The following is a 12,322-nucleotide window of genomic DNA, read 5'->3' as shown; positions in this document are numbered from 1 at the left end:
CGCTTACGTGATAACTTGATTACGAAAAATAATAACACACGTGGGACCTACATTTAAGTTACACACAAAAAATAAAAAAAATGGTGAGCCCCATATGCCATCTCCCTACTCCCTCTTCTTCTCTCTATATGTGGCCGGAGTAGCATCATCGATGTCAACCGACGCAGCCACTACTAGGTCTGTCGCCTTGGCGAGGACGAGCGAGAGCTTCCCGCCACCAGAGTACGCCATGTGTGGCCCACTAGATCCTGATCCATGCTCCTGAGGCTTGACGGAGGTGGATCCACGCTTTTGAGGCCACGTCATTGCGGTCACCAACACTGTTGTTGAGCACTACAAGCCTCCAGTTGAGGTCCCAATGCCTTCGAGCTTGCCGGCTTCGGATCTGCCGTCCCAAGGCCCACCAACCGCGGGCATGGTCGATGGTGGCTCGCAGCGGGCAGGAGTAGAGGCGAAAGGCCGCGCGTGGTGTTGTAGCATGCTAGGGAGTGGGAGGAGATGAGGGAGAAGGGGCAAGGGAGAGAAGTGAGGAGGTGGAGAGAGGGAGGTGAAGGGATAAGGGCGCGGGCGCGCGGCTTGTGGCTAGGAGCGGTCGATCCGACTTCTAATTTTAAAGGGGCTTTTGGTTTACGCAAACGGCACCCTCAATGAAAAAATGATTTTCGCAGGCCTCTATATTTTCTATTTCAGTCCTTGTATTGTTTTTTTTTCCAATTTATATGGTAGTCTAAAACTTTACACTAAACATCCCAAAAACCTGATATAAATTCACTACTTCATAAATTCCTTCAGTTTCATTTCTTCCACCACCAGCCTCTCTGCCCCCCCTTCTACCACCGCCACAAGCCTATCCCTTTTTGTTTTTGATTGAAGTACTGTAGCGGAGGCCCCCACAGTTTTTTTTTAAAAAAAATATTAAAACAAAGAATATTTACAAAGAAACAATCCAGTCTTTAAGAATCTCTCTTTTTACGGATTATGTCTAAATAAAAGCAAGAATAATTCATTCTTATCAAGATGTCCCCAATAATATACAGAAGGCCTTTGAGCTTGTAAACTAAAACCATTTCTCTGCTTCCAAATGTGTCAAGCAACATATAGAACTTTCTCCACAAAATGAGATGAAGTATATGAAGCTTTTGCTGCTTGAAGCATATCTCACAAATTGGAATTCAGGCCCTAGACTATACCAACTTGAAGCCAACATTCAAAGTTTCTCTTATACTCCTGTCACATAGGACACAAATTAATTCACTTCTTCTTGGGGCACATTCAAAGTCCCAAGGCTATCCCCTTCCACGACCGCCACTGCCTCTCCCCTCCCAGTGAGGAGGACAAGCGTACGTGAACGAACTTGGCCATGCGAAGGTCGTCCTCATCTAGACCTTCGCCATCCCATTTTTGTTGCAGCCGCCACCTCCATTTATCTCTTCACCGGCGAAGAAGACGACCATCACCTTCCTTGTGGTGGTGCAACTGACTAACAAGCACCTTGGCGGCATGTGTGTGTCAGGGTTGCGGGTTAGGTATACCCTTTACCCTTCGATATACGTCACATATCGGTATGACATGCCCACGCGCATACGGATACTCTCTGCATACACTAAGGAAATCCTTCACGGAGTCTACGGACGAAAAGAGTCCTACTCGGACAAGACTGGGTCGTCAATGTATCGTGTAAAGTCTGATGTCTTCGAGTTCTACTTGGAAACTGCCTGACCTGCGATATAAAAGGGACCTCCCGGGGAGGACCTAGGGCATCGAATCTCAGATCCAACACAACCCCCACAGCCTACGAAGTCGGAGCCTGCAGGAGCCAAATCGCCGGGGATCTAGTCGAACCAACTCGACTACGATCTCGCTGGATCCATCGAGTTCCATTGTTCCCTTTGTAACCTGTGTTTTCCATCATATAATCCCACATCAACTGGATTAGGGCTATTACCTATTAAGGGGTCTGAACCAGTATAATCTTCGTCTTTTGTTTGCTTGATGTCGTATTACGTGGACCCTTGTACCAACGTACCCCAATACCCTCTATATCCGGTCTACGAGTATCACCCGTCGACAGTGTGGTCGACGAACTCCTCGGCAGCTACACATATCGGGGTTGCGTAGGGGAAAAATAGGGCGGCAGGCTCCCAAGCGGCGGCATAGATTGGGGTAGTGGAGCGTCTAGCGGCATCGTCCATAGCAGGTGGGCCCTTCTTCTCACTAGCCAGAAGCCATCCTCCTTGCCCTCTCTTCCCTCGCCCCTACTGGTCAGTGGTTACCGCCGCGTTCTTTCTAGCCACCACTGCCTCCTCTCTAGCTCTAAATCAAGGGCCCACCTCTCGGCTTGATGACACGGGCTCATCCAAACGCAACTAGTGAGATGTAGCTTCAACACGTGATTGTCCTTGCCTGACAAGGTGCCCCATGTTCTCTGCAAGCAAGGAGTGGCTCCACGGGGGCATAGCTTGACTTGAGCTAGACCCGCAGCTCCAACGTGGCCGGTTGAAGCCACTCGCCAAATGGGCGTGTTGCAAATGCCCTATAGCCCCCACCAGAGTCCACAAGTCAGGGCTGCACACTGCATCCGTCACCACCTTCTAAAGTAATAAGTTCACTTTGAGTCCCTCAATTTTTCAGTTACTCTGATTTTCATCCTTGAACCAAAAAATTCAGATACAACCTATCCTCCAACTTACAAACCAGTGCAAAGAGGTCCGTCAGTAGTATTGTCCCTGATTTTAGCTGACGTGGTGCCTACGTGGATCCTTTGACTAGGTCTTCGTTCCATGTGGCATTGACGTAGCCGTTTGATCCAAAAAAGGAGCAAAATGAAAACTAAAAAATTAAAACAAAATATGCGAGACCCATATGTCAGTCAAACAAGAAGATAAAAAATACTGTGACCCACATGTTAGTGGGTCCTACTTTCTCCACCTCACCTTCTCTACCTCTACCTCTATCTCCTCTCTCCACTGGCGAGCAGTCGAGCACGCGTAGAGAGGGACGAGTCAGGGAGTCCGGTGAATGGGGGGGGGAGATGGTGCGTGGCGATGATGAAGCGCTTGCGGAACTTCTACCACTTCTTGCCCTCGAGGGAGCGAAGGCGCGCAAGCTTCTTGTTGCGCTTGCGTTGGTGGAACTGGCGGGTGAGGTCGAAGCAGGTCAGGACATGCCCACTGCTTGGCTACGCGCGTAGTTGAAGAACCCAGCGCCGGTCACTGACAACCCTGCGGCGGTGGAGGCGGTGTGGGTCTCGTGGCCCTCGGTGTCCAGTGGCGACTTGGACTCGTCTGTCTCATCGATGCCGTGACGTGGGGAGGGGTGAGGAGTGGAGCGGGGTGGGGTTGGCGGCGAGGTCACGCCCCCAAGGCCCCTTTGCTAGCCTCCGGCGCGCCCCTGGTCGGCCTCCCCGCGCTCTACGCCCGCTTGCTAGTGGAGAGAGGAGACAGAGGTAGAGACAGTGACATGTGGGTTCCAATTTTCTTGTTTGACTGACATATGAACCCCCACTTATTTTTTTTTAAAAAAATAGTTTTCAATTTTGCTCTTTTTGTTTTTTTTCTGTATCCAATTGCCACGTAAGCGTCACGTCAATGCCACGTGAGAAAAAGACCTAGTCAAATAAGCCACATAGGCACCACGTAAGCTAAAAGCAGGGACAATACTATAGAGGAATCTCATTTGCACTGGTTTTATAAGTTATGGGATGGGTTCTATTGGTTTTGTAAGTTGGGGGCTGGGTTGTATCTTGTTTTCCAGTTAAGGAAACAATTCAGACTGAGCGATAACTTGAGGGACCTAAAATGAACTTATTCCGTAGGAAATTAACGGACATAAATTAGGCCTAAAGTCTACTTGCAACATGATAAATGAGCCCATTGTTGATCTCAAATAGGCCTGAAATTTAGGACCAACGAAGACTTTAAACGGGTCTAAACCTAGGCCCAGATCTATACAGGAGACAAAATAGGCCCATAGCTGGTAATCGTGGCTCAAACGTAGGCCTGTTAGATGACTATACGCGTGGGCCTCCGTTTGGGCTTTGGAGGAATCTTACGGGCCTACAAGTGGGCCGTCAGTTGACGTATGACATGTATTTGCTCCATCTTGTTGCCATCTATGCAAGTGCAAAAGGTTGGTTTATGCGTACAAACTAAGCGGTCATTAGAAAGCGAATGATGCTTTGATTAAAGAACGCATTATGCGTTGACTTCTCTTTCTTGAAAATGGAAGGGGTCCAGTACGGATTCTGATAGCATAATCCCCGTTTATCTTCTATGTTAAGCATGAACCAGCTAAAGCAATCTGTACTTCGGTAGCATTGGTCAAGCGAAGACCTAGCCGTAAGTTACAAGCACAAAAATGAGTCCAAGAATACAACTGAAAAAATTTCATCAATTCTCTTAGTAATCAAACGATATCTTACGAAGATCGCCAAATTTCAAATCCTGTGTTCCAAAATCGGCCTAAACAAGAAGGTTAAGCCACCACTTTATAGCTGAGCTACTTAGAGTCGTTTATGCCACACCAACTGCTAATGGAATGCCTAATGATGCTCCATGATCTTCAATGCATGGTTGGTCGATCGGTAGTACTACTACCAAACTGTAGTAGTACATAGCTTAGGTGCTAGACTGCTAGTACTACTAATTAACATGAAAATTAACAACAAATAGATTCAAAGCTGCCCTGATTCCAAACAATAGAAACCCTCTCCCTGTTCCCTTTTTAGTTCTTTTGGCTTCTCCTTTTGGATTCTAATGGAGCTCCAGATCAGATGCAAATTAGTTTATCTCGCATGAATTCATCAGTGTCCAGCTGAAATGGGACTCTGCTTAGCTAAGCAAGAAACTTCTGGCTTGATTGCATGTATTCTTGTCACAAGAAGATGCATGGAATTTCAGAGTAAATAAATAGATAGATACAAGAGCTGCATTGGAACAAGGCATGTTGCCATGCTTCACCTTCCCGAAAAACATGTGCCAGATTATTAAAAGGCAACTCATTGCAGGTCTAAGTCACACCGACACACAACATGTGTCACCCAATGTATGCTACTACCTAAACTCAAATGCTGAACCTGAATGAGATGTGTTTCACAGGGAACGAAATGTAGCCATCAGCAAATGCTAATCAACCTTGTTTTGTTTCCAGGACTTCAATCACTGAAGAAGTGAATTACTTTTCAACAGCCTTCAGAAAGTAAGATCTCTGAACTTTTGCAAGTTCACCAGGAGTATCATCAGTGCATCCAGTGTAGTTTTCATCTCATCTCACCATCAGCAACCATCATCGAATTGACTGCGACAAAATCGCCAGTAGCACAACTGACAGTGAAGAAGGTGAAGGATCTCAGATCATTCATACTGAAAGAAAGAATGAAAAACCAGATCTGTTGGTCAAAACCCAATACTTTACATCTGAGCAGCAGCAACTGGTCATCCCAGAAATTTCATCCCAGGGCAGTGTTAGTGGCCTTGGGTGGGTGCTGATTGGCTGGCTGAGCTGTCTCCTCACCATCTTGGAAGATGAAAAATGAATTAAAAGGGAATGGCACCATGGGAGACCTGAAAGTGATGCCCCAACCACTTGGCCATAGCAGTCTCCATAAAGCAAACATCACAACCAGAGTTTCAGAGGAAGCTCACACACCTTTGCCAAGAAGCCTTCTTCTTCTAGCTGCCACTTTCATCTTGCTTCAACATACCACCAATCACCAAGAGATTTGTTCTTTGATCTTTCTCTGCCAGTGCTGACATGGGCAAGGTGTGCTGCACCGAGGAGTCCGAAGAGGAGGCCGCATTCAACCTCATGGGGCTTCTCGTCGCTGCGATCATCGCCTTGGTGCTGATGCTCATCTGCACACCGCCACGGCGGCGCTCAGTCACCATCTACCCTTGCTGCTGAGGTGGAGGAGTACCTGCAGGACTGTGAGTCCTCTGATGGGAGAAGCTTGATTGCTTCTCTGAAGAATCAAAGATGTGCAGGGTGAAGGTTGTTGGAGAAAGCAGGAAGGCAAGGCATTGGCTCCTGATTTTTCAAGTTAAATAATTGCTTAATTGTAATGCATCCTATTGTAAGTCATGTTTATTGGTATAATAGTCTCTTCATCTTTAGCCTGAATTGATAGCTTTGGAAATATATAGATGCTTGTCAAATCTGTTAAATGTATGATATGACTTGCTAACCTCCTACTCTCTCTCTCTCTCTCTCTCTCTCTCGATTTTGACGTGATCACGACACAGAAGCACAGGAACTGGTTTATCCTCAGATAAAATGTAATTAGCAAAAAAGACAGATTTATTGTTCTTCCCTTGCTGTTAAGTCATTAAGTGTTTCTTTAGTGATCCCCATAAAGGATGCACATTTTTTGTGGCCTAGTGTAACTTCCAATAGAAAAGCACTGAAACAAGTAGGAATATTAAATGGTTTCACTTAGATCCTAAACTTCCGGGCAGATCTCAAAAGTCTACTGTCAGTCTGAACTCTGAACTAACAATTTTTAACTACTTGATTATCTTTTCATCCTTCCAAATATTAACCTATATATATTTTTTTAAAAAGTTATTTCTGAGCTGAAGGAGCATTGTGGAGTTTTGCGGTTCATGATTCTCATTCTTCCGTTAGGTTTTTTTTTCTATTGGCAGAATTGCAAGCCTCCAGTGCACTTTATTCCTCTCTCTCTCTCTTGATGAAAGCATGGCAGAGGAGGCCTCTGCACTTAAGATATCAAAGAACAGAGCAAAATTTTTACAAAGAAGAAGAGGAACAAGATGAGAAAATTAAAACAAAGATAGATAATTAATCAGCTAGAAGTTCTTTCTCTGTTTTTTAGTCGAAGCAAAAGAATATCGAGATCATCCGTAAAAATGTGTCTAGGAATCCAGGCCTCCAGGGTTCTTGCCTCTCTTTCTCTCTGTCCAAAAGTGGATCTTGGCTATGCAGAATGTCACATCGTTCTCATTTTCTTTTTCTCTAAACACTTTAGCAGAACTACAGACTCAGGAAACTCAAAAGGTATCCACGAAAACCAGCTAAGACATTTTCTCAAGTAGCTTATCGAGTGCAACAATCACTTCATCAACCTGACAACCCATGCTATTCATGGTTCAAACTTCTGCCACGAACTGGATTTTTTTTGAGAGGACGAACTGCTGAAGGTACTGAGTACTTACTGCCTAAACACTTTAGCACATCTTGATAGGGATAGCCTGATGTAACCGTCTTTACAGACAGGGTTATAGTGTGGGTTGTCAATGTCACGAGATAAACTAATAAAATCTTACAAAATTTGTTATGTCACATCGGTGTAAGAAACTAGGGCTATGAAACTGCTTTGACGACAAATATAACAGGCTAACCATTTATCTAGGTTGCTTTCACTTTTGGTCATCGAGTTATCCAGTTTGGATTATATAATTTAGAGAAAAGAAAACAACAGTGCTACTTATTTTGCATTATAACATGGTCAATACTTGAGGAAGCAGTATGGCACTATAAAGTATTTCTAATTTACACAGCACAATACTTTTATTATATATGAGCTATCAAGGAACAGTTACAATCCTAGATGGTTTCAAACTTCCATCCTTATCTATGATCCCATTTACATGAAGAGTGCCACAAAAGCATCAACAACAAAACAGAAGAGGGTAAACATATTTACAAAAACGCACAGCTGGTCAAGTTGATAGGGCTTGCATGCTTTTAGTTTACTTATTTATGTCCACCAAACTGACCTGGAGGCGAAATACCTCATGAACAGCACCACGCTTAAGAATGGCTAGAATTGTTGCCCCCTCTGACATGGTGAGCTCACTCAATGAAATTTCATGAGACTCGGATTCATCAGGCAACCGGAAACCATAGAACCATCTACCAAGCTTGTATAAGCTCACACACACTTTCCTTTCCTCCACTTTCCGAGCTTGAAGTGCTTTATACACTTCATTTGGCTGAAACAAAGTACATTAAACTTTGAATAAGAATTTTATGACGAAACCAAAAGTTGGTTAGACAAATTCAAGCCAAAACATCTGCCATCTGCCAAAACAAATATTTCGACAGCTTGACAAACTCATTTATCTAGAGATTTCTGATGATGGCAATGCTTTATGTTTTGGGAATTTGGGATAGTGTGTTGCATTATAAACAATACAAAGAATGTAGCTAGTATGGTTTCCACCGTATAATTTTTCCTGGCTGTGTGATGTTTATAATGTCTGCTAATTACTCATGAGGGTGTACAAAGAACACTAATCAGCATATGAGGTGCTTTAAGAACATATAAGTTGCTGGAACAATCTTGATGTAGTGCAATACGGTGAGCGACTCTGGATCTACGTACTGTTGACTTTCAGGAGAAAGTGTAAGATCATCGAGTTGGGGATAAAACAAAAATCCGTTTGTTGCAAAGCATAATGGCACACATTAGCTTCAAATCATGATCATCATACCACAAGAAAAACTAAACAAGAACATCAGGAAGGTGTAACTCACCGGTATATTTAGTGATGAAATTGAGTAGTGCAATCCAATTAGATTCATGATTGCACTGTAATTCCTTGACAACAAAAAGAACTGGGCATCAATAAAACCTATATCCCTCATCGAGGCCAAATTAGCAATAGCTTTCAGATAGTATTCAGCTTCGAGTGACCCATTACGCAAATTATTCTCCACAAATTCAGCCACACCAGATATAGCAACAGCAGTTCTTCTATGATGGTTAATGTATAGAGCTTTCCAACCCTACAAAACGAGTAATACTCACACATAAGATTAGTAGTCATGTTCTAGGCATTAACAGAACATATGAGTGGCTACAAAAACACAGGAAGGACACAATAGCTCTTCAAGTGTAAGGTTCCTTCTATACTAAACTTTGAAAAGAAACAGAATCCAGATGAACCCTTTAAACATGATAATCCCTTAAAAACAAACCATAGTCTTGGAAGTAAAGCCACCACCATTCTTATCGTACAGTCTAGGGGTATGATCAACTAAAGAGACTTCCTTAAACTTCTAAAACTGAAAGGGAACCAATTAGGTCTTCTCTATTTTCTTGGCTAAGTGACAAGCAAAAGAGACCACTCAAAAGTCAACGGTAAAGAAACTAGGAAGGCCAATTGGTTAGACTCAAAAGCTAAGCCTTATACACCATCGTGCTTAATCTCAGTTGTAACGAATTTATGAAAAAGAAAAGCTTAAACCCCCTCGAAGAAAGGCTAAGACTTAAATTAACTGCGAATTATGAACCAATTTTGTCCTCCTGCCTAATGGATATTAATAGGAAGTTAGGTACTGATGTCTCGTCATAATAATAATATCATCACGTACTCGTAGCACACAAGAACAGTTGGGAATATTTCATAATCACATCACTCACACTGGAACAGGTTGCTGGGATGCTTCATGCTTGAGGGGTACCAGCTCATCTTGTAGTAGACTAGCTAAAGGTATTTCCTCTCTAATCCTTACAAGATCATAGTACAATTAAAATAAACTACTTGTGTACTTCAGCAGGAAATTGAAGATACTAATAGCCTTTTAAACACACACCCACGATATGCATCAAAACAAACAAAATCCCAGAAAAGCAAGCAAAAAGGCCAATCTTTCAAAGCAAATTTCGTACTTATTCAGTATTGTCATTCACTTTAAATCACAGAGATATGCCAATCGAACAGTAAATTTAAGGGGGCAAAAAAAAAAAACAAAGTGGGGATAAATAGATAAGACATGATTGCTTTCTTTTTGGCCTACTAGCAACCCATCTTGCAGTAGAATAGCTAAAGGTATCTTCCCCTCTAATCCCTAAAGATCATAGTACAACTAAAACAATTATTACTTCTGTGCTTCAACAGTAAACTCAATATAATTAGCTTTTCAACCACACACTCCCACGATATTACATAGCACAACAAACAAAATTCCAGAAAAAGGAAAAAAATATGTTGTCGCTAGAACAGTGAATTTGAGGGGAAAATTGAAACGAACAAGGAACGATTGCCCTATCTACCCACCTGGACACCAGAAGCCCCTTCCCCTTCCCCTCCTCCTCCTCCCCCTGCCGCGGCGGCGAGCGGCCAGCGGCGGCGGAAGAGGGCCTCCCACACGCAGTCGGCGTCGCAGGCGCGGCGCCACGATCGCGAGCAGCCGCCGAGCGCGCACACGTCGGCCTCCTGCGCCCACGGCTCGAGCCCCAGTTCGGGTCAAAAGGGTCGAATCATACATATATACTTCTGCCAGGGTAAAGAAAGGGAGAGGGAGGGAGGGAGGCGCACTTGGAGGCGAGAAGCTACGGAGATGGCGATGTCCCCGGGGAGGTCGGCCCACCTCCCCTCCGGCGCCGGCGCCGGCGACGGCGGCGAGAGCTCCATGTCGGTGACGTCTCGCTCCTCTTTCTTTGTATTTTTTTTTTTTTGGACACACTCCTCTTTCTCTTTTCGGCTAAAAATGTGCAGGTGAAACTTTCATTAGTCTTAACTGCAGTTAAGGTGGACAACTCTAGTTTGCTTTCCATGGGCTAAAACCAGAAAGACCGACTGTAATCAGCGGCTGCTCCTTCAAACTTTCAAAAATTCCGTCACATTGAAATATTTGAATATATACATAAAGCATTAAATATAAACGAAAAAAAATCAATTACACAGTTTGCATATAAATTACAAGACGATCTTTTAAACCTAATTACGGTATAATTTGACAATGCGATGATACAGTAAATATTTATTAATAATATTTAATTAGGTTTAATATATTCGTCTCGTAGTTTACAGGCAGAATATACTTTTAAAAAAAATTGGACAGCGAACTAAATATGGCCAGTATCTATATATTAGTTTGGATTTATTTTATCTATATAGTATCATATGATCTTCGGGATACCATCGGATTTTAGAAAATACATATTTTATATAAAATATATAATATATTATACAAATTAAAACCTATAATATTGATTTCGATAAATTCAATTGGATTTTATGTATATTTATTCACATTATTTTCAATCCATCTTATTTTAGTTAATACTGTGTAGGATCGGAAAATGTGAAACGAATAGTAAGATCGAGATATTATGAATAAAATTATTATATTATGTGGAATCGGTATCATTTTATCTTGATAGGATCGTATTATCGTAAAATACTAGGATACGGATTGAGGTACTGATAATCTTGCTCTAGACCCCGAAAATACCTTTTAGAATGAGGTTATGACTTAACTATGAGGGTGACTGAAAACGATTACTAGTTGATCCAACGGAATATTTTTATGCGTATGATGTTAATACAGTACCTTAGAGATCACTAAGAATATTAGACACGATTCTGTAAGTACCATAATCTAGTACCTATGTATAATGACGTTATGATAATGTCAAATATAAAGTATACGGTTGCAACGTTATAGCGTTCCTTTAAGTCTTCCAGTGTTAAAATTCATTTTCCCTTACACATTTAAACATATATAGTTCATATCAGTTATTTTTTGAACTACCAAAATAGAAATAAACTAAAACTATGATAAACAATAGATGATTTGATTTGATTTAGTTTTCATGCTATGAGCTCTTTAAGAAAAGAATGAATCTATTCTATGTTATTAACATTGCTAGAGTTTAATGATTTGCCATCGACTTTATCTTTATCTATAACATGTCATTAACTTTATCAGTTGTCGTTTCTACGATATCATTAGACTGGATAATTTTTTAAAAAAAAAACCTATAATGCCCTCCAAGATATAAAGGGTTGACAATTTATTGACCCTTGGAAGTTTTGGAAAAATATAAAAATTTATGTGTAGCATTCTTCCTCAATAAAGAAATTATGTATATTTCAACCCTTTTTCTATGTTTTTATTTTTTTTCAGATTATTTTTGTGTAGCATGTGAAAGAGAAATCGCTTACACTAAACTATAAAAGATGGCCACAGGTGATAAACGGTCCTATCTTTTTCTTATACTTATACTTATCAGTCAAAATTTAAATTTTCAATTTTAAATTTATAGTTAATTTTGGAGTTTTTTCATTGTAGTTTATTTTTCAGCTTTTGTTTTTAGATCATTACAAACACGTATATAAAAGTTGTATTCACAAATTATTTTTCATTTGCAAATATGCCATTTCACATTTTCCTCCAAATAACCAAACGATGGGGCTGAAAGAATAAAATAGCATGAGTAATTTTTTTTTGTAAAATATTGTGTAAAATCGTACATTTACAATTTACACGTGCATAAAACTTCGTAAAAGATTGACGTGGTACGTAAAATATTGATGATTTCTGAGAATCTTGGGCTTGTTTGGATCCAAGGGGC

At 41.6% G+C, this 12,322-nt stretch overlaps 1 protein-coding gene across 1 annotated transcript; it reads right to left on the bottom strand.

Annotated features, from left to right (window-relative positions):
* Nucleotides 1-7,496: 7,496 nt before the first annotated feature.
* On the bottom strand, nt 7,497-10,505 carry LOC127774873 (uncharacterized). The gene is made up of 4 exons (XM_052301166.1): nt 10,281-10,505; nt 10,020-10,178; nt 8,494-8,745; nt 7,497-7,949 (listed from the first exon to the last, which is right to left on the bottom strand). The coding sequence occupies exons 1-4, from the start codon at nt 10,374-10,376 to the stop codon at nt 7,707-7,709; spliced, it is 750 nt and encodes a 249-aa protein (XP_052157126.1). The 5' UTR covers nt 10,377-10,505; the 3' UTR covers nt 7,497-7,706.
* Nucleotides 10,506-12,322: the final 1,817 nt, after the last annotated feature.

This window comes from Oryza glaberrima, chromosome 5 (assembly GCF_000147395.1).
Source record: "Oryza glaberrima chromosome 5, OglaRS2, whole genome shotgun sequence".
Classification (NCBI taxonomy): domain Eukaryota; kingdom Viridiplantae; phylum Streptophyta; class Magnoliopsida; order Poales; family Poaceae; genus Oryza; species Oryza glaberrima.
Note: the sequence above shows the minus strand (reverse complement) of the source record. Positions and strands in the feature narration are given on the sequence as shown.

Bases quoted from the DNA above. Each gene is read 5' to 3' on its own strand.
- LOC127774873 (XM_052301166.1), bottom strand. From the start codon at position 10,376: ATGGAGCTCTCGCCGCCGTCGCCGGCGCCGGCGCCGGAGGGGAGGTGG. The intron at 8,746-10,019 runs GTGGGTAGATAG...CTCGTTTTGTAG, and splicing joins AAGGGGCTTCTGGTGTCCAG to GGTTGGAAAGCTCTATACAT. The intron at 7,950-8,493 runs GTGAGTTACACC...ACTTTGTTTCAG, and splicing joins TTTCATCACTAAATATACCG to CCAAATGAAGTGTATAAAGC.